A 21740-nucleotide genomic window follows, 5' to 3' on the forward strand; every position below is an offset into this window, starting at 1 on the left:
TCGTCCCACAAATCTGTAAATACATTTGATTACGAGCCATCATTCTATGTAATACTTTGTACTGACCACAAACAGACTACTAAAACTGCAACCGATCCTTTGGGAATTAACTGTATGTACTCAGGTCAGATATCACAGGCCACGTACAGTAGAAGATAAAATCAAGGACAAAACACCATCTGTGACAAACACATTAAGGCAAAAAAAACGTATAAGTCTCGATGCTGCACCCACCCATACTCCATTTTACATATAAAAATGCTGTCATCGCTCAAAACTGGATTTTCGAAATCAAAGAATAAGGCTATCAAAAGCTGTAAATAATTACCCGCTGTTTAATCTTTTCTAGTGCTTGTATTTGAGGTGAGATATGGAGGATGAGTATATCCTTCAGTGACTCCTTCCTCCCCGTCTCATTCCTCTTGAGGTATGTTGTTGGTCTTGCTCTTCAGAAGCGGTAGGCCAGGTGCTCTGTGAAGCGTAGTGGCTCGTTGGCGGAGCAGAGGAGGTCCTGCAGGCGCCGAGCTCGCCGCTCTTCCAGCACCAGCCTGCGGGCGTGCTCCCTCGCCGCGCGCTTCTCCGCCCTCTTCTCCAAATGCTTACGCTTCAGCCACCTTATACCAAGAGGGAGGAGGAGAGAAAGGAGGACAAAGAAGGGAGAGGAAGAGGACAGAGAGGATGAGGGAGAAGATGGAGGCAGGGGAAGAGGAGACAGACCAGGACTTGCAACTTTTAGACAGACGTGAGAGAATGGGGCAATTTGACTGCTGGGTTTCCACTCACAGTTTGAAAGCGCGTTCACACTCCTCTCGGTTGTGCAGATAGAATCCGCTCTCCTGCTCCATCTTCTTCATCTCCTCCAGCTGTCTCTCTCTCAGCTGCTGCCCCTGCTTCCTCCGCAGCCACACCCTGAAGGCCTCGTCTGGGTCACAAGACTCTTTCTGGACAGACGACCGGAAACTAGTTCAACATCAGCTTTAGACAGATTGGCTTTCGGGGTTGCTGCCTAAAACATTGGTCAATTGTATTCACACGTCTGTGTGAATGGCAAAGCTGACGATATGTACACAGCCATGTTTGGCGTTGTTGAGCATACACACAGTCACTTAATAATACTGTGGGATACATCATCATTGCCGGATACTGTCTGAGTGGGACAAAAGCCTGTGTTTGGTGTGTTGGTGTCCCCCCTTTGTGGCCATACCCTGCCGTTCATCCTCTCCATCTCCTGAGCTTGGTGGATCCTCCTCTCCTCCTGAACCTGCCCCCTCTTCCTCAGCAACCACGCCCGGAACGCCATCTCGTTTTCCTGGCGCTTCTGCTGCTCTTCTTCACACCTTCGCTGTTCTGCCTGATCGAGGACAGAGAGAATGAAGCGGAAGGAGGGAAGAGAGAGAGAGGGAAACTCTGCTTTTCGGGGAGAGGGATTAGGTAAGGTAAGCTGATACCTATCCCAGGTCATGAAGCTAGTGGGTTGTTTTGTCTAGGTTACTGGTCAAGCTATCTCACTTATAGTTTTCTTATACTTTCTTATCTAGTCAGTGGCAGTATAACATGAGGACACATGCCCACCTCTCTGGCTTGCCTCCCCTTCCTCTCCTGCATCTTCTGCAGAAGCTCCTTCTGTTCGTGAGAGAGCGTATAAGTGATGTGGGTGGGTGTGCCGTTGGCCGACTGCACCCTGCGTTTGGTGCCCCTCCCCAGGCGGCTTTTCTGGGTGTGACTGGCTGAACTGGGCCTGTTCCTGGGCTTGGCTGGAGGTCTGGGGGCCCGGAGGTGCTCTATCCCCTGAGGGTGGAGGGAGGACATGACAGCCTTGTTAGGGCTGAGCTTGTGTCCTCCAGGACAAGGGTCAGAGCGGTGACTGTCAGTAAAATTGTTGGCTATGGGGGGCAACAAGCTGAGGCTCTCCACCTCCTTCAGACTGACTAGATCAAATTTTCCATCTTTCTCTATTAGGACTCTGCCTTCTTTCCCCTGCCCAGCCTGGACCCTCTTTTCAGGTCCGGTCTGGCCAGGATCCCCAGCCAGTGAGCTGCCTTCTCCAGCTCCATCCCTCTGGGAGATCTTGAGTTCCGACAGCCTCCCTGCCACCTCGGTCTCGATCTTTGTGTCTGTGCCTCCAACCAGGCAGTCCTTCCGCACTTCCACCCCTGCACTCTGGGAGGAGCCACTGACCTCAAAATCCAAAGGGGGCACCACCAGATCTACAAGAGTCTCTTTGAAGTGTAGCCGTCTTTGTCGGGTCATGTCTGGAGCTTCCTGGTCCTGTAGCTCTCGATTGGCCTGTTCAATCTTCTCAAGGATGTATTTCTTCTCATCGTCCAGTTGGTCCTCCAGCACCGGGGGGGGGGGGGCTATGGACGACAACTTATACTGGCTCTCTCTGTCAGAATCAAACTCAAGGGGCTCCATTGGCGAAGGCCATCTCTCTTCCACCTCTGCCTCCTCTGTCTCTTCACCTCTATTCTGCTCTTTCTGGCTTTTGTTGCTCTCCTTTCCCTGCTCCCCCTCTTCTTCCTCTAGTTCCTTGTCTATTTGTGCCTCGATATCGTCATCATCAGGGTCCTGGGGGAAAGGGAACAGTGACCATAGGAATTAAGGCACGTCATATCGGAAGAGACATGACAACTGTATGTGAATGTGGCCCCTCTAACATTACAGCTAGCCCCAGCTTGCACCCCCCCACTCTATAAAACCTATTCTGAGGAGTGAGTTTACCAGCTCACATTGGCTACAAATACGTGTCAATGAATAATGTATGCAGCAGAGCTAGTCTACCCTAGACTAGGGAAAGTGTATGGAGCTGTGTCAGTGAGGTTGGTTTTTACATACTGGCAGATGCATTGGCCAGGGTAACACTGCACCACTCACTGTTACAGCAAGGGCCACAGAGTCAGTCACACACTCCACTAGCACACTAGCATGGTTCTTCACAGTCTTCATATGTTTGCACTTCCTAGCCATTCTAAAGACTAACCCGTATTTGCACTACTGTACACACTGTTTAATATTGATTGAAACTGTAGGCCATCTGTATATTTAATTCAGCATATTGCATATTTTATATTTTAGTGTTACCTCTGTAACTGTACTCCACAGTACAGCTCACTGACCCACCTGGTTCTCACTTCTGGCATCCTCACCAATCAGCCAGTCCAGGTCCTTCTCAAAGTCATCCTCGTACTCCTCCTGGGTCCTAGTGCTCATCTCTTACACATTGGTATACGGATAGATTAAGTACAGATACACAAAGATATACTGAGAAGAACTGTATGTAGCCTAGTACATTTACATGTACTCGTTTAGCAGACTCTTTGCATCCACATTGTACAGACACTGCACGTTGTAAATGCAGCAGATTGCCTAATCTAGGACCAGAAGTGCACAGATGTAGTGCTAAAAGAGTTTTTCAGTGGAAGTCAAGACCAGGAGGGTGTTCCATCAATGTCGCTAACGCAAGTCGCGTTAAAAAGTCTCACTTAAGTAAACGTCAACTTAGACTTTGACTGTTTAAATTCGTAAATTGTAGGCCTACCAAATCTACTTAACATAGCCTAACTAATGCCTCACCCTCTATGACTGACCCAACTAAATGTCTAAACTCTTTCTCTCCCCTGTCCGAGGCAGAGATATCTGACCTCATTCTCTCTCATCGCCCCACCTCCTGTCCCCTTGATCCCCTCTCTTTCAAACTATCTCTCCTTCCATCATATCTTATATTCTCCATGTCCTTAACTCTTCTCTTACTTCCGGCACTTTCCCCTCTGCCTTCAAACAGGCCAGAGTTAGCCCTCTACTCAAAAAACCCACCCTTAACCCAGCCGTCCTGCAGAACTACAGACCAGTATCACGGCTACCCTTCTTTTAAAAAACAATTAAATGCGCTGTATCTAACCAACTGTCAAACTTTCTCTCTCAGAACAACCTGACATCTGTCATCATTCTGCTGGACCTTTCTGCAGCATTTGATACAGTTAACCATCAGATCCTGCCCCCCAGACTTTCTGAGATGGGCATCACTGGCACTGCACTTCAGTGGATCTCATCATACCTGTCGGGAAGATCCTACCAGGTCTCCTGGGGAGGCAAAGTGTAAGGCCCCCGCCAGCTCTCCACTTGTGTCCCACAGGGCTCCGTCCTTGGACCCCTCCTCTTCTCCCTGTACACTACCTCACTTGGACCAATCATCACCTCCTACCACTGCTATGCTGACGACACGCAGCTGTACCTGCCGTTCCCCCCGACTGACCCGGGGATCTCAACTAGGATCGAGGCCTGCCTCACAGACATCTCCGCCTGGATGACCAAGCACCACCTCCAGCTGATCCTCGCCAAAACAGAACTCCTCATCATCCCGGCCAAAGCCTCCATGTCCCACGATCTCTCAATCACCCTGGGAACGGCAAAGGTGACCCCTTCATTCTCTGCCAGGAACCTCGGGGTGACCATGGATGATGAGCTCTCCCTCACAGCCCACATTGTTGCAGTCTCCCGGTCGTGTAGATTCACCCTCTACAACATCCGGAAGATCAGGAGATACCTGTCTGAGCATTCCACCCAGCTGCTAATCTGAGCTCTTGTCAACTCAAAGTTGGACTGCTGCAACTCACTGTTCGCCGGTCTCCCAGCATGGTATCTATCAAAAATGCAATGCAATGTTCCTTTCCAGGCTGAAACTAACTTCTCTGCAACTCACAGTGAAGAAACTGGCAGGCAACCATGGGTGCAGGGGTCTAACGTTCAAAGCAATTTTTGCACATTTTGTCCGAAAGTTTACATAAATAGGCTTCATAATATAGGCCTACATATCCTTGGGTGCTGTTTCTGCTCAATAACACCTCAGAATTAAAGTTGGAATGTAACACAATATATTCATATTTGACACGTTTGAGTACATCCAGGTGTTTTCTAAAAGGGCCTTGTGTGAAATGAGGTGTCAATCGAAAGGTCAGAGTGTAGTGGCCATTTCTATACCAATATGTCGTAAATACCTGAAGCAAACCGGAGTTATGATCACTTTCATGTGTACCAATAGTTTTTTTCCGAAAGCAGGAATCTGGTGATAATAATACTTTATAAAAATTATAATAATTAGGGTTCCTCCGTTAGGACGGAACCTATTGTTTTTGTTAGTATTCATATTGTTAGGGTTCCTCCGGTAGGAGGGAACCTATTGTTTTGGTTAGTATTCTCATTTTTCTTCTTCTCCATGAAATGGCTCAATTTAATACAAATACACCCAAAGTCTATGTGATTTACCCTGCGCCCCATTACTCCACAATGCCTGAAAATAGGTATACATGCCTTATTTCTCATGGGGAACAAAAAAGCCTCAAGGATAATGTCTGCTGGTGTCAAAATAGGCCTTCTGCTTCCTGTTAAAAGACACAGTCCGTCTGTCCAATCAGGAGGGTCCTTCTTCTGCTAGATAGGCCCTACCTTTTCCGTCAGAAGTTAATGTCGTTGTGTTTTCCTATTTGCCAGTGTGTTTTCCTATTTGCCGTTGTGTTTTCCTATTTGCCGTAGTGTTTTCCTATTTGCCATTGCGTTTTCCTATTTGCCGTTGTGTTTACATATTCACCGTTGTTTTTTATTATTTGCCGTTGTGTTTTCCTATTCGCTGTTGTGTTTTACTATTTGCCGTTGTGTTTTTATTTGCCGTTGTGTTTTGCTATTTGCCATTGTGTTTTGCACTTCAGGGCCACCGTACCTTAATCAACGTTGATGGAACACCCCCTGGGCTCTCAAGTCTCACGCATTCTCCATTTACATGCTCTCATGCAAGACTGTAGCTGTGTCTACTTCCGCGCACTTGTGCACTTCGAGCACTGACTTTCAGTGCTTAGGGCGCTTCACTCACAAAACCAGAAGAATTTAGTGCACTGAAAGTACCCGGATGTCGCACTGGAAACGGTCCAAAAACAGTGTACAACGATGGACACTACTCGCCCTAAACGGGCGCCATCTTGGCTACGTAGCAGAAAAGGAGGAGCCCTTTCGGCAGCTTTTTCCACTTGAGTGGAGAAGCCATAGAGTTAATATAACTACAGTAAGCTACTTTTGTCTTCCAAGATGGCGTCCCCATTCATTTCTATGAAAAGTGCTCAGTGGCACAGTGAGGCAAGCGATAGCGCGAGACTGGACGCGGCCATCTTTCCACTTCCGTGTCTTCCTGTCTAGCTTTAAACAGTGGCTCTTTTTTTCCCTAGCTCCGAGAGCTCATGTAAATCGGCTATCGGCCAATGTGAACTTTTGTGCTCGTGCCCTGTTAGTATCCGCGAGCACATTTGCAGGCAACTTTCATTGACTAAGCAAATAAATGGGTTGCTAGTTTACCCATTTCGGATTGGTTTCAATCGGGAAAAATTATTCTATGAAAAAGCTAGTAGTATGAGCCAGGTTCGAGAATCAAACAAAAAATATAACTGCAAGCAGTAATGGCCGATTCCTCCAAACATTGCGAACCATTGAAAAATGTTTATTCTTGACAAATTGTAACTGTATAGAAAAATCAATGCTGCAGACTTACCAAGGGGATACCAAATCTGACCAATTCCAAATATAGCTGCAAGCAGCAATGAGGTGGCCAAGCAGTCAAATGACCCAGAAAACATTTTAGACATCCTCAGAAGAGGGTAACAAGTACACGCAGCAAGTTTGGTGTGAATCCATCAAAGATTTGCTGAGATACAACCCAACTTCCTGTTTGCTGGCTTAACGGCACATTTTGATTGCCTGTACCGGAAAAAAGGTTTTGAAAATCAGAAAACCACGTGTTAGCTTTTGTGAGGCTTGGTCTGAAGATAATCTCTGCTAAATTTGGTGAAGATTGGACAACATGTGTAGGAGGAGTAGAGAAAAAAGTTTTTCAATGAATTCAAAATGGCGGCCGCATCAATTCGGCTATCACAAATTATTATGAGTCACACACGGGATGTCCCAAGATATCATGAGACAAAGGAATCACTCAATAAAGGAAAACAAATCAATAGTTATTGGCCCATTGGCACATTTTTGCTTCCTGCGGCCACGCCCAGTGATCACATGACACCAAATTTTGTAGATAATAGCTGACGCGTGTTTTGGAATATTCGGACACCTTCAGTTTCGCCAACGCTCAAAAAAGTTTAATTGAATTAAAAATGTGTTGAAGAAAGGGTTTTAGTCAGCCTCTTCACTACCGGAAAGACTAAGTTAAATTATAAATAAAGTAAAGTAAGCAAACAGCGCTTGATCGGCCATGACTGACATCAACGCAGCAAACCACGAGAAGCTGGAATGTCCGACTTCACAGAGCCGTTTTCAACTCCTCCCCGACTGCAAGCGGCTACTTTCGCCGGTCGTTTCATGCAGCCGCAGTCCATGTCGAACGCACATGTTGATATCTCAAAGATTTGCTGAGATATGACTTCACTTCCTGTTTGGCTGCTTTTCTGCTGAATTTGAATGACTGTACCGGACAAACGGTTGTGAGGATCAAAATTCTAATCAATAACTTTTGTGAGGCTTGTTCTGAAGATCATCTCTGGTCATTTTGAAGAAGATTTGACAAAAATTGTAGGAGGAGTAGGCTTTCAAAGGTTTTTGATAAAACCGGAAATTGCGGAAAATCTATATAACCGTAAATTGACGTCATGGTGTGCGTTGAACTCGTCTTGATCCAGGGAATCCATCCAGGAATCATTTTTGAAAATCGGTCATACGGTTCAAAAGTTGCGTTTGTAAACACAAGTCCAACTTTGACCCATTGGTGGCGCTAAAGTGGTCTAATGGGAGACATGAAACTTGGTGTAAGTATAAAAGGGACTGTCCTTAATGAGTGTGCCAAATTTCACAAAAAGTTGTCGATGGGGTCTGGGGGCTGCCATAGACTCCCATTGTACAAGAATTACAAATAATAAAACCACAAATAACAATAGGTTTCCTCCTGACGGAGGAATCCTAATTATTGGGGGAGATAGTTTTGTAAACGTTGAATGGAGTTAATAGAATAAAAACGACCGGAAGAGTCGGGAACCTAACCGTACATGCAATACCACCTACATCCACCGGGGCCGTTGCTTCAAGCCGAGGGGCGAGGGGTGGAGGCTTGGGAGAAGCGCATTCAATTTGGCAGGTTTTGCGTCACCGACGGAGTGCACTGAATATGTAAGTGCACTGTTTTGCAGGGCACTGTATTGCAGTGTACTTAATAAAGTGCGCGGTAGTAGACACATCCATTGTATTTTTTTCGCTGACAAGGGATAACTTGTTGTCCGGTAATATACATTTAATGGACGAGGCGCATCTACGGAGGTAAAAAAATACGATTTGTCCCCCCCAATATACATTACAATGTAGGTAGTGATACAGCACTACTTTTGGTGTGCCCCCTTATTAAAATCACTCTTGGTAAATTTCATAGTCTAATTGTCCCCCAAAGTATTTGAGATTTTCACCCCTGGTTGAGTAGCCTGACGTTGTCATACTCATAATTCTAGTCAGAATATGAGTCTGAGAACTCTCCGTTGGGCTTTGACTACAGGGCGTGTTTCAAAAACAAATGCCTCTTCGCTCAATTGGATAGATCTACAACCAATCAGAGCAACAGAGTATGTGACGTATGTTAAGCGCCGCATAGTTGTTGTCAACAGAACTAAACTGAGAGGCAGCTAAATCTTTACTGACTATCTGCAAGCAGACTTGAAGTATGCTTGAAGAATGAATACAAACGATTTTTGCCGGTGTTGTAAAATTAAAGGGTAGGGGGAGTACTTGTTCACACGGTCAACCGTTTGGAGCGAAACAATAAAGGGCAATGTATATACGAACAACTTCTCCGTTTAGGATTACAACTCCACAAAAGAAAAGGAGAAACCACAATGGCCACTGGGTTTTCATCTTCTTCGCGACCATCGGGGCCAGCTGATAAATTAAACTTTTACAGAATCCCGTAGGAAGGACGGCAAAAACATATTTTCCATCGACAAATGCCTTGATTGCGTCTCTCTGTTCCTCTTTCAAAATTAATGCGCTGTCGATGTCTTCTAAAACAGACTCGATGGCAGAATCATAACATCCCAGATCTCCAGCGGTAGCCATGTTTGTTCAAAACGAATTCAACTTAAGCGCTCTTTTGTGTCGTGGGTGATTACGTTACTGTTGATCATCTGTCCATCATCGTATAAAGCCCGCCCTGGCAATTTCATTGGTTCGACCAGATTCTGGTTTTCTGTAGTTGGTCCCCAATACAAGACCCTCCAGACCCAACTTCCCGACCAAAATTTGGGGGCGGGGAGGAGTTGGGCTGGCAGCCAGGCTACTGGTTGAGAGCTGTCTTATACAGAGTTAAATGGCACCTACCAGTCAATCAGAAACACCAGCCGCACTCCCCACCCCGGTCTCCAGGATTTTAGTAGGCTACCCAAAGGTACAGGTATGTTAATCTCACCCCAAACTTTTGATACAACTTGAGAGCCCTGCAAGAACAGTCTGTGTTTTTTTTTTTTTTTATCAGACACAGAGCCAACAAAAACATAGGAGTTACAATAGTAAAGATAATGTAATAATCTACTGTCTCTAGTCTACAGCAATAGAACCCTTGTTTTCATTCAGAGTGAGTGTTACTAGGGGCCTAGCTAAATTACCTGCAACTGTGCTCAAACACGCGATATATTTCCAGTGGCTTTGTTTAATGTTGTTAAGAGTATAATTTATTGCAGGACTCGGGATGTCCCTCTGCTGGTTAAATAAATATATGCATACGTAGCCTATACTTGGCAACCCATTTGCAATACTGTATACCGTTGTTAGGCACTCTATAATATTTATTGGACATTTTGAGGTGGGGCTGGGACATCTGCTCTTTTCTTACATCGTTGTTCTCCTCCACACACTACTGATACAACAAGACAAAATATGATGGCAACATTCTTCTTTAGCAGTAGTGGTAATAAAACAGGATATTATGTTTAATTAAAAACAAAAGGATTTAGGCGTACTAGTACAGTACCCAAGCTTGTGAACATAAATTCTATGATTTCAAATAAAAACTCACCACAGCAAGGTTATGCGATTTCTTTGCCAGTATGAATAAATTATAAAAACCCTAACTGGAAACTATTTGTTGTTTCCACTGCCCTGCTACATTTTATGTTGAGTTGTGTGTTCGTAGGACACCTGTGCCGATAATCTCTTGCTGGCTTCCCAAAGGGGTTTAAAATACGTTGCCATAGAGACCTACAACACGCTTCGTCGTCACGCACATGCGTTGAATATTAAGCACACACAAACGTATGCTGAAACTAAATGCACACAAACTGATAAAAAAAAAACGACCGACTGTTATTAGCACGCCCAAATAATCTACCGTAATAATTTAAAAATGAATTTCACAACAACAGTGGCATAACAAATACTTGCTCGAACGGGACTGAAGTCACGTACTTCTTCCACAAAACCTAATTGGCTACGTTCAGTGGCAGTGTACTGGTTTCTGGGACTTGGTGTTTGTTGAAAGCCCACTATCAGCCAAACGCACTTTGAATAGATATCTTTAAACTACATATCCCATGCTTCCTTGTCTTTTTTTGCGTAGCATGAACAGAGCTTTTATCATAAACATAAAAATGCGTCTTGGACTTGCTTAAGTAGTCCTATTTTGAGTACCTATTAGCCTACTTTTGTTGTCGTTCACGAGGGAGGGATTTCTCACGCTTTTGATATGGCTACAACATTTCTTTATTCCATACATAGAACGGCATGTCGTTCGAGACAATACTTTATTTCTCAATCCAATAGGATTAATAACGCCATGGACTCACACCTGGCTTTCCACCGCAATACTTCACTAGTTCCGTTAAGTTTTCTTTCGCAAGCTAAATGGTCTACCAAAGGTGCTGGAGTAAAATACACGTCATACTGGACAGCAGGGAAAAGCACTGCGGGTCGATCCAGAAGAGGTGCCCTGTTGCTGGCCGGAGCAGCTGCAGCGGTCGCAGGGTTTGTGGCCAGTGTCTGCCACTTTCAGCGGGCTGAAATGGCATCAAGGATCCCCAAGACCGACGAGGAAGAAAAGGATATTGCAGAGAAATGCAAGGCCTTCATGTCGCCACCAGTAACCGATATCAAGGTGCTGCAGCAGAGGAGAGGGGAGATGTGCACAAGGATGGAAATGTTGATCATGGAGACGCAAGCGGAGTTCTGCAAAGTTCTCGAGAAGGTGGATGGCGGCACGTTCAAAGTGGACCGATGGGAACGAAAAGAGGGTCAGTGGAGCCTCCTACCAAGTGGCGCGAGATATTTAAGGCAAATTGAGGCTAATTGTACCAAGGTGGACCACAGCTCAGTCGATGCCTGAAGGCCAGGGACAGGCTCAATATGATGTGTTTCAAGACTTTTATTTGTGGACGTGTGTGTGTGTTTCAGGTGGAGGAGGGATCAGCTGTGTCCTTCAGGATGGAAAGGTGTTTGAGAAGGCTGGCGTCAACGTGTCAGTGGTGTTTGGTAATCTAACTGAAGAGGCGGCCAAGCAGATGCGCAGCAGAGGGAAGGTCCTTAAGGGGAAAAATGGTAAGTAACCAACAGGTTCACTCTGTGGAGATGATAATAATAATAATTACATATACAGTTGGCGTATCGCTGCATGCAACAGTACATTGGTCGCTGGAGACGCGAGGGGTACGGCCAGCGGCATAAAGGATAAGCACTGGGTAGGGCTCAATAATAAGGACATGCCAAATAATGCATAACTATATTGATGTACCGTGACACGACGGCTTTCAGGGAAGCTGCCATTCTGCGCCATGGGTGTGAGCTCCGTCATCCACCCCAAGAACCCCCACATCCCCACAGTGCACTTCAACTATCGATATTTCGAGATTGAGGAAGAAGACGGTAAGAGTGTCTGTGTCACACTGTGTTGCAAGAGTTGGGGTGTTTGAGTCGCAGTGTCAATTGAGTCATTGTGCCAAAGAATGATGACCCTTGTCTGACTGTGTCTCCAAGGCTCCAAACAGTGGTGGTTTGGTGGAGGCACGGACCTGACTCCTATGTATGTCAGTGACGAAGACGCAGCAATCTTCCACAGAACTCTGAAAGGGGCTTGTGACAAGCACCATCCCCAGTATTACCCAAACTTCAAGAAATGGTATGACATCTCTGTTTATTGGTAAAGTGTGTGCGTGCTTAGTGATGTGCGTAGGTGAGGGTGTGTGGTCTGTTCTGGGTGTGTCCTCCACTGTTGGAGAGTGATAAGAGGACGATTTCCTTGTCATGTGAAGAACCGTTAAAATGTTTAATGATGACGCTTTTATCTTAAGCTAAGTTGGGGGGGGGGGGGGCAGTATTTGATCCAGTGACCTCTTGATCTGAAAGGCAAATGAGCAAAGGCTCTACCAACCCAACAAGGAAGAGGGTTTTGACTGCCTGTTGAACTTAATTTTTACAACAACAAAAAATAATACAGTAAACACCCAAGACTTAGAAAACAGAGCACTATTAGAAAAATATCTCAGTATAAGGAACATGATTCAGTTGAGGTTTTGTGGTAGGAGGATGTAACATGATGGAAATGGTAACTTTATACAGCTGTGACAAACTATTTAATATACTTCAATTGTATGGTCGAAATCTAAAGTGAGGAATCTTGAATTTATTTCACTGTGCTTTATAAAAAGGTGTGTAATTTTATCTAACATTTGACAATGTTCAATAAAGCTAGACAAAGTTGACTGGGGAAGGGACACATCTTGTATATATTCCCATATATATATATTTTTCTTATTCATATAATTAACATTATGCCAGTTACGAAAGACGGTGTTATTTTTTGAAACTCATTTAGAATAAAAATGTTTAGCTACACTTGGTGTTTGTCATTCTGGGGTTTTAGGTGTGACAGATATTTCTACATCCGCCATCGAGGGGAGACCCGGGGCATTGGAGGGATTTTCTTTGACGACCTGGACTCCCCCAGCCAAGAGGAGGCCTTTAGCTTTGTGAGAAGCTGCGCCCAAACTGTGGTGCCCTGTTATCTCCCTATCGTATGGAAACACCTCAACGACCCTTTCACCCCGGAGCAGAAGGCCTGGCAGCAGGTGAGGAGAGGCAGGTGAGTTCATAACAGAGAGCCTTGCTCCATTAGTGTGCATTCTTCTATGTTGTTGAAACACTGGGAGGGCTTGTGTTCTTGGGGGTATGATTGAACAAACAGAGGAAGCTTTTGCATGCGTATCAGAATGTGTACTGTGTGGAAGAAAGTTCTGTCCCTCTCTTCAGGAACGATGTGACAATTCAGTTGGGTTCTGGGTTTATAAGTATTAGGCATTCTGCTGATTGGAGAAAGACACCTCGACATAGAAACAAACAGTTTGAACACACAGTGGTGTACCAGCAAAGTCTCTAAGCCATGAAAGTCAGAGGACAGAATTTATAGTACAAAGGGAAAAACAAATGTAACATACAGCCAATGTTTGTCAAACAAAACCACATCATAGACCCTTCACTGTCATCAGAACACAAACGTAGGTTACAGTAGGAACACGAATGAATGAATAAGACAGGATACATGAACAGATAATAAGGAAACAGGCTGATTGACTGATTAATTACGTAAGCACATAAGAAATTCATTTTTCTGTTCCACAGTAGATAACTGGATGCCTCACCCTGTTCAAGTTCAAGTATTTTATTTGTCAGGTACACAGAACAACACAAGGTTAGACTGGGCACTGAAATTCTTAAGACAAGACAACGCAAGCACCTGGCATAACATAACATATTAGTACAGGGAACACAATTTACATCAATGCTGAGCTTAAATAAGTGAAACTTCCTAAATATACAGAGAGCCTCCTGAGTGTTAGGGTTAGTATAGTCGTTTATTTATTGCTATCTGTATATTTAGGAAGTTCACTTATCTAAGCTCAGCATAGATGTAAATTTGTTCTGTGTACTTATATGTTATGTTATGCCAAGTGCTTGCGTTGTCTTGTCTTAAGAATTTCAGTGCCCAGTCTAACCTTGTGTTGCTCTGTGCACCTGACAAATAAAAGACTTGAACTTGAGAGCAATAAATATCGACTATACTAACCCTAATACTAAAACTTCCTAAATTACAGATAACAATAGATAGTACACTATACTAACCCTAAATGCACAAAAAAAACTGTTTCAACCCTGTAACCTATTCTAACCTAAGTGGAGTACAGTACAATAGTGCAAATTTGCAGATCAGTGACTAAGTGAATGACCATACAGGAGCCTGTTGGCGAGGTACAGTAGTGCAAGTTACTGATCAACCAGAGCAACCATTAGCTGAAAGTGACAGTGTATAAGTGACTAGTGTGCAGAAAAACAATGTCCATATCAGTGTCCATTCAGAAGCCCGATGGCCCTTGGGTAGAAACTGTTGTCCAGTCTGCGTGTGCGCGACCGGATGCAGCGGTAACGCCTGCCAGAAGGCAACGGGGTAAAGAGACTAAAGGATGGGTGGGAACAGTCTCTTAGAATCCTGCCGGCCCTGCCTTTGATGCTTAATGAATGAATGAATGGATACTTTATTAATCCCAAGGGAAATTTAGGTCACCAGTATCTTATACACATATACACCTCACCGACATGCATACATAATTCACGTATACATACACTTAGGGAGAATCTATTCAAACAGAGAGAGTGTTTCCAGATAGAGGAAAAGGTCCGACCCTATTGTACAGAGTGCAATGATTATGAGTGTCAGTGTCCAGGAGGACAGTGATCTTGTGCTGCTGGTGTGGATAGTGTGTGTGTGTGTGTTTGGAAAGTGCAAAGTGCTAGTGCAGAATGTGTAAGTGGTAAAGTCTGTGCATGGGACTGAGATGAGATGGGCAGGGGAGGGCAGACTGAGGTAGACTCATGCAGAGAAGTCCATCTCCCTCCCCCTCCTCTTTTGGGTGGCATTAAAAAGCTGAATGGCCCTGGGGACAAAGGACTTCCTCAGCCTGGCCGATGAGCATGACAGTGACAGGAGTCTGCCACTGAATGTGCTCCTCTATCTTTTAAGAGTACTGTGTAGTGGGTGGTGGTCATTGTCCAAGATGGTCAGCAACCTGCTCAGGGTCCTTCTCTCCGTCACTGTAGTGAGGCAGTCCAGTTCAGAGCTGACAACAGCTCCTGCCTTCCTCACCAGCCTGTCCAGTCGCCCTGCATCCCTCCTCTTTATGCTTTATGCTATTACGCAGTACGCACACAATGTTGCTGTAATTTCCCTGTGTGCCTCAGGTACGTGGAGTTCAACCTGGTGTATGATAGAGGGGTGAAGTTTGGATTGGCCACCCCAGGCTCCAGGATTGAGAGTATCCTCATGTCCCTGCCCCTCACAGCTAGGTGAGTGCCGAGTCGTGTGTGTGCGTGTGTCCCATTAAAGCAACAACATTGTAATGAACCTCTCCTTGCTCCCCAGATGGGAGTATATGCATGAACCAGCCAAAGGCACCCAGGAGGCAAAGATGTTGGAGGTGTTACGAAACCCAAAGGAGTGGGTGTGAATGAAGGCGTTGACTTGTTGAGTCAACCGTGGGCACATTGTGCTGACTCTATGAAATGGGTCTCAATGATGCTGAAACTTCATGACCGGAATCAAAATGAGCACTATTATTTTTTTTGTTACTTGAAATCATTTTAGCCAATCAAATGCAGCAATTTGAACCGAACTAACAATAAGAGGTCCTCTCAATCACTAAAGCTTTTTTCTTAATGCTTGTCAAATTATTGTATTGGCATGACACTTTGTGGTTGATACTGATGAGATTCTTCCACCTTACCTAACTGTGCCATTATTTAGGGGCAAATTGTCTTTTTTTTTGCCAAAAAAACCCGAAGACATGTCTTAGTAAGATGACGCAGTTAGATCTTGCAGACCAGCTCTGATCTCCAACAGAGAAATGAAAGGGAAAACCGCTTACGATCACTTTATATACTATTTATGTTTGGAGAAAAGTTTCCCCAAAAATCACAATCATTTTATAAATGTGGTAATTATTGAAATATTTACATTTAGTCATTTAGCAGACGCTCTTATCCAGAGCGACTTACAGTAAGTTCAGGGACATTCCCCCCCGAGGCAAGTCGGATGAAGTGCCTTGCCCAAGGACACAATGTCATTTTGCACAGCCGGGAATTGAACTAGCAACCTTCAGATTACTAGCCCGATTCCCTCACCGCTCAGCCACCTGACTCACCTATTTCCACAAATAAAATGTATTACTTGATTGAAAATGTTGTACAGAAAGATTTATGCAATGTATAAAATTGCTGTGGTTTTGTAATTAGTTGATGTATACGCTGTATACACCATATCACAGCGTAGTTTAACCAGTTTAGGAAGAATCTGAGTTACAGCTACAGTGCATCCGGAAAGTATTCATGGTGCTTCACTTTTTCCACGTTATGTTACAGCCATATTCCAAAATTGATTAAATTAAATTGTGTCCCAAAATTCTACACACAATACCCCATAATAATAATTTGAGAAAGGTAATAAAAGTTGTCTATAAAAAAGAGAAAAAAATCACATAACATAAGTATTCACAGCTTTTGCCATGACACAAAATTGAGCTCATTGCATCCTGTTTCCACTTATCCTTGAGACGTTTCTACAACTTGATTAAGTTCTACCTGTGAAATTCAGTTGATTGGACATTAACTGGAGAGGAACACACCTGTCTATATAAGGTCCCACAGCTGACAGTGCATGTCAGAGCACAAACCAAGCCATGAAGTCCAAGGAATTGTCTTAGGACCTCTAAGACAGGATTGTATCGAGACACAGATCTGGGGAAAGGTACAGAAAAATGTCTGCAGCATTGAAGGTTCCAATGAGCACAGTGGCTTCCATATTCCATAAATGAAAGAAGTTTGGAACCACCAGAACTTCTTAGAGTGGGCTGCCCGGCCAAATTCAGCAATTAGGGGAGAAGGGCCTTGGTCAGGGAGTGACCCCTGGTGAGTGATGGTCACTCTAACAGAACTCCAGCGTTGCTCTGTGAAGAGAGAACCTTCCAGAACAACAACCATCTCTGCAGCACTCCACCAATCGGGCCTGTATGATTGAGTGGCCAGATGGAAGCCACTCCTCAGAAAAAGGCACATGACAGCCTGCCTAGAGTTTGCCAAAAGGCACCTGTAGGACTCTCGGACTATGAGAAACAAAATGATCTTATCTGATGAAACAAAGATTTAACTCTTTGGCCTGAATGCCAAGTGTCATGTCTGGAGGAAACCAGCCACTGCTCATCGCCTGACAAATACCATCCCTACAGTGAACCATGGTGGTGGCAGCATCATGCTGTGGGAATGTTTTTCAGCGGCAGGAACTGGGAGACTGGTCAGGACCGAGGGAGAGATGAATACAGCAATGTACAGAGACATCTTGATGACCTGTTCCAGAGCGCTCTGGATCTGATTGGGCAAAAGTTCATCCTTCAACAGGACAACAACATGTACATTGTTATATTGATGCAAACCTATAAAAAAAAAGTATTCCACTTTGTCATTATGGAATATAATTGAGGAAAAATATGAATATAATCCCTTTTGGAATACGTGTAACAATGTGGAAAAAGTGAATTGCTGTGAATACTTTCTGGATGCACTGTATTCCTTTATCCAATTGTTACACATTACTTTTTTGCAAATTAATTCAAGCATAGCACATTCAAATATGTAACATTTATTTATACTTCTGTTAAGTGTTTAATAATCCTCTACATTTCACATTTGTCATTTTTTGATAAGGCATTGTAAAATACAAAAGTAAAGGTACAATATCTGACCTCAACTAGCATCTCCCAGTAAAGGTCATGGCATAGGACTGAGGTCCACAGATCAACATAAAACATCAGTGCTTTGTAGTGTACAGAATATAAACTCAGATTTATAAATATTATTAAATGCATTTCAGGCAGATATTTGGGCGAGCAGTACTTTTAGTTAAGTGGCTGCTGCATACTCAAGAGTATAAAGTTATCTGTTGATATAGGAGGTTGAGTTATTGCCGAGTAAGTGGTGCTAGTTGCACCAGAACAGGTTGCCTTAGTGTTTGTAAAAAAAAAAAAAAAAGAAAAAGGCTTGGTTTACACCTGACCAGAAAGTGCCTTCATTCACCACACATTCGCTACAATAAAAGCAATGCAATCACTAAAAAAGCCTCTTGATAAAATCTCAGCACACTCACCTTAATAAAATGTATATACATACATCTCTGTACAGTGACATTTAATACTGTATTTTCCCCATGAAGCCAATGGGGTTCGGCCCTGCCTCATTACTTTGCTTCGGTAACTTAAGGTGCTCACATACAGTAAGGTCCAAAAGTCAGAAACCTTTTTGAATTCAGTACAGTTATTCTGTACTAGTATTGATGTCCCCTTTTTGCTTTAATAACAATGTAAAAAATAATGTATAAGCACAATGTGACTTGACAATTTGTTCCAAAGAGCATCTTGTGATGTCACAGAAGGCTTGGCTTTCTCAGTCTTCCATTCAACCCAAGACTTTTGGACCCTACAGTAGATCGCTTAATTTACTATCCTCGTCAACCTCTGCTGTCATCACACACAAGATGAAAGAAGACATATTTTGACCATCTGCAATAGTTAAATAAGTCCATGTATACATAAAATGTTTCATATCATGACAACAATCTAATATTAGGCAAGACTAAACTGTTTGTTTTTACATTTCCACCAAACATTACAAAAATAATTCTATATAAATAGAACGTGTTTCCTTTTACAAATATGGAAAACAGAAACCACTTTGACCATGCGCCATTCATATGTAAGAAAACAACCTCTTGTTATAGTACAGAATGCTAGTAGGGAAGCCACAGGATGTAGATCTGTTTCAGTGCATTTTGGTATTGCGATATCATTGGCGTTTGTCTCCACTGTCACTCAACCCTGGTGAGAAATTAGTGCAAGCTTAGACAACACCGTCTCCAGCAAAACTCTGTTAGTGTTGTAACAATAAAAAAAAAACTGCAGTGAGGGGGTGAGCTGAGGATAGTATTGCTGTTGAAGGTGCAGACAAGGGAGGGCTGGAGTCTCTTGGGTCAAATCAGTGCAATGGCAAAAGGGGGGGGGGGGGGTCACTTCCCATGGCCTACAACAGCACTATTGACTATGTCCTCGTACTGAGGGGGGGGCTCTGTCTCTACATGGACGTCGGTATGGCCCACCACCTCCTCGTAAGATGGCGGGGGGTCTGCCGCGCTTCCTCTGCCTGGTGTGAGCTCGGAGCCTGGGTAGGCTGGGCTGCTGTGGACGCTGAGCTCCAGGTGCTCTGGGTGGTAGTCCCTCCCCCACTGGTCCATGGAGACCACAGACAGGCCAGGCTCCCGGTGAGGGCAGCCCATGGCGGGGCTGCGCTCAGAGTGCTTGCGAGAGTGGCACCTCCACACGGTGACGACCACGGCGGCAATGAGCAGGAAAAGCAGTACGAGGGGCAGGATCAGGTAGAGGGGGTTTACTCCGCCCATGACAGCCTCCAGCCCCCTGCTAGGACTGCTCTCACGGACGTATTCCTCCCAAAAACGTCTCTGCAGCAGATCACGACAGGCACAACACAATCAGACTAACAACACACTAGGGATCGCAGCTCAGCATGGACCACAGGGTCACACACACTCATGTACAACAACATCAGTCATGTGTCACCATTCTCCTTCTAACTCTACACAACAGTTACAGGAATCAACTCCCTCCCTGGTGAGCATTCGCTACATCAGATTGCTCTTCCTGCTGATAACAATCACTTCCTGCAAAACAGGGACACTACTCACACTAACCGATCTGGGGCAGGGATCTCGCAGGCACGCAAGAGCTTCTCCAGTGAGTGTGTCACGGAAACGCAAAGAGACAGCAACAGAACTGTCACTCACCGTTTTCTCATCGTTCTCAAATGCCTCCCTGGCCTCCTCATACGTGCAGATCTCCTCCCGGCACTCTCTCTGGATGTTGCCCTGTTTCATCTCCTCCAGCATGTTGTTTGCCCTGGGCAGGCGTCTCAGCACTGAGTGGGCCGCATCCGCTGGCAGGAACACTGACATGTGTGAGAGAGTGAGTGAGTGAGAGAAATGGTGTTTAGAAAGAGAGAGAGTAAGCGTGAGAGGCAGAAAGTGATACAAAGAGTTTCAAGAAAGTGAAAGTACTGCCTACTAAATGCAATTGGGTACTAAAACAAAAGCTCTTTGATAAGGATTTTTTTTCTGTCTAGCATAATGTGAGACTTGAGGAATTTAGAGAGAGCACATAGAAGCTCTGTCCAACAGATATGGGATCAGAACAGAGGGCAAGAACACAAACCATGTAGCACCTAAAAACATCCAGAATTTACAGATTAGCATCTGTGAAGTTTAGGTATTTCTACTACACAGGGACACTGGATATAAATGAAATCCCTCTTTCCGGCATGTGTTCTGTGGTGTAACTTACCACTACCCATGATTCCCGTAGGTCTGTTTGGGGCGGGTGCCTGTGGAAAAACAACAAACTTAATCAAATTGGATATTCCAAATTTCATACAATGCTCATAAAACATATGAGATGAATAGGTTCATGAGATACACATGAACGTAGTCAACCATAAATTAAGAATTGAACAAGGACAAGTGATTAAGATGCCAATAGCATTGCGTAATCCATGTTCCATTTAGCCCACATGAGCAACAAAAACGTAATGGGTTTTAGATAAATAAAATCCACAGATAGGCATGAAGGGAAATGGTGGTCACAATCGCATTCAGTGCATTGTGAATTACCACGCTGAATGACCAAGCGGTGACAGGAATTTGACCGCTATGGCAGAAATAGAAGACTAGCAAAAATTTAACGAACAAGCGCCGCCCAGTCCCTTGTTGAGGCGTAGATAAAGATAGAACAATTAAAAACGGCGTATCTTATAAATACAGCGCCTTCACATAAATAAACATGTAAACATCGGTAGGTAGGCTAAGTGTAGATTAGATTAGCAATTATTAACATTATCTGACGAAGTATGTCCATGGCTGAAGTGGGCGAACATTTTCAGCCGCTTAGATACCGTGTAACGTTCAAACGACTCCAGCGATATTTGCAATATGTTTTGGATACTAGGTGAGCAATTAAATAACAAGAATTCATGAAACATTTGTTCGCCTGACAGTAGAACTTTATTTACCTGATCTCGACCCCAAATGAGCAGTGTGATCTGCAGTCACCCTTGATGCACAATACAACGACGCATGCGCCAAAGTCTCTCCTGACGATCCTCTATTTTCAGATGTTTTGTTCTTCACTTTAAAGAGACCGTTACAGGATTAACAGATTTTGGATTCCATTTTCCCTCTGCCTTCCCTGTCCCAAAAATCAGATTTGGGGAGCCAATGAGCCCATGACTGGCTGATCATAGGCTACAACACTGAAAGTCTTTATCAAATGTATTATTAACCAAGAGGATGATTCATTGAAAGTAAAAGTATGGTGTATCTAGAGCCAAAGTTTTACTAGTTTTATATTAAAGAGGTGAGGGTAAATAGACTTAAGACACTGATGGGTGAATATTGTAGCGGTCTTCAACCCAGGTCCTCAGGGCCCACTGTCATGTGTATTTGAGAAGGTTCCCCTGCTCCAACACACTTGATTCAAATGAATGGTCATTAGCAGGCTTCTGCAGAAATCCCAAACAATTCCACAAATTATATCCTGGTAGTGACTTACTTGGAGCTAGATGTTAGCTTT

The 21740-nt window shown here is 44.2% G+C and overlaps 3 protein-coding genes across 3 annotated transcripts; 1 reads left to right on the plus strand and 2 right to left on the minus strand.

Annotated features, from left to right (window-relative positions):
• Positions 1-404: 404 nt before the first annotated feature.
• Positions 405-10405, minus strand: ccdc181 (coiled-coil domain containing 181). The gene is made up of 6 exons (XM_047049642.1): positions 10040-10405; positions 3121-3212; positions 1573-2568; positions 1205-1351; positions 784-941; positions 405-614 (listed from the first exon to the last, which is right to left on the minus strand). Exons 2-6 carry the CDS (start codon positions 3208-3210, stop codon positions 449-451), a joined length of 1557 nt encoding a protein of 518 aa, XP_046905598.1. The 5' UTR covers positions 3211-3212; positions 10040-10405; the 3' UTR covers positions 405-448.
• Positions 10406-10587: 182 nt separating this feature from the next.
• On the plus strand, positions 10588-18135 carry cpox (coproporphyrinogen oxidase). Its single transcript, XM_047049618.1, has 7 exons — positions 10588-11249; positions 11410-11553; positions 11767-11877; positions 11989-12130; positions 12875-13093; positions 15244-15348; positions 15425-18135. Exons 1-7 carry the CDS (start codon positions 10706-10708, stop codon positions 15507-15509), a joined length of 1350 nt encoding a protein of 449 aa, XP_046905574.1. The 5' UTR covers positions 10588-10705; the 3' UTR covers positions 15510-18135.
• On the minus strand, positions 18066-21252 carry prrg1 (proline rich Gla (G-carboxyglutamic acid) 1). The gene is made up of 4 exons (XM_047049619.1): positions 21181-21252; positions 20457-20496; positions 19904-20064; positions 18066-19561 (listed from the first exon to the last, which is right to left on the minus strand). The coding sequence occupies exons 2-4, from the start codon at positions 20464-20466 to the stop codon at positions 19112-19114; spliced, it is 621 nt and encodes a 206-aa protein (XP_046905575.1). The 5' UTR covers positions 20467-20496; positions 21181-21252; the 3' UTR covers positions 18066-19111.
• Positions 21253-21740: the final 488 nt, after the last annotated feature.

This window comes from Hypomesus transpacificus, chromosome 26, assembly GCF_021917145.1.
Source record: "Hypomesus transpacificus isolate Combined female chromosome 26, fHypTra1, whole genome shotgun sequence".
Lineage (NCBI taxonomy): Eukaryota > Metazoa > Chordata > Actinopteri > Osmeriformes > Osmeridae > Hypomesus > Hypomesus transpacificus.

Coding starts and splice junctions, on each gene's coding strand:
- ccdc181 (XM_047049642.1), bottom strand. CDS start 3,210: ATGAGCACTAGGACCCAGGAGGAGTACGAGGATGACTTTGAGAAGGAC. Junction 942..1,204: donor TGGAGAGGATGAACGGCAGG/GTATGGCCACAA, acceptor TCGTCTGTCCAG/AAAGAGTCTTGTGACCCAGA. Junction 615..783: donor TGTGAACGCGCTTTCAAACT/GTGAGTGGAAAC, acceptor TCTTGGTATAAG/GTGGCTGAAGCGTAAGCATT.
- cpox (XM_047049618.1), top strand. CDS start 10,706: ATGGCTACAACATTTCTTTATTCCATACATAGAACGGCATGTCGTTCG. Junction 13,094..15,243: donor CAGCAGGTGAGGAGAGGCAG/GTGAGTTCATAA, acceptor TGTGTGCCTCAG/GTACGTGGAGTTCAACCTGG. Junction 15,349..15,424: donor TCCCTGCCCCTCACAGCTAG/GTGAGTGCCGAG, acceptor CTTGCTCCCCAG/ATGGGAGTATATGCATGAAC.
- prrg1 (XM_047049619.1), bottom strand. Junction 19,562..19,903: donor TTGAGAACGATGAGAAAACG/GTGAGTGACAGT, acceptor GATCTGCTGCAG/AGACGTTTTTGGGAGGAATA.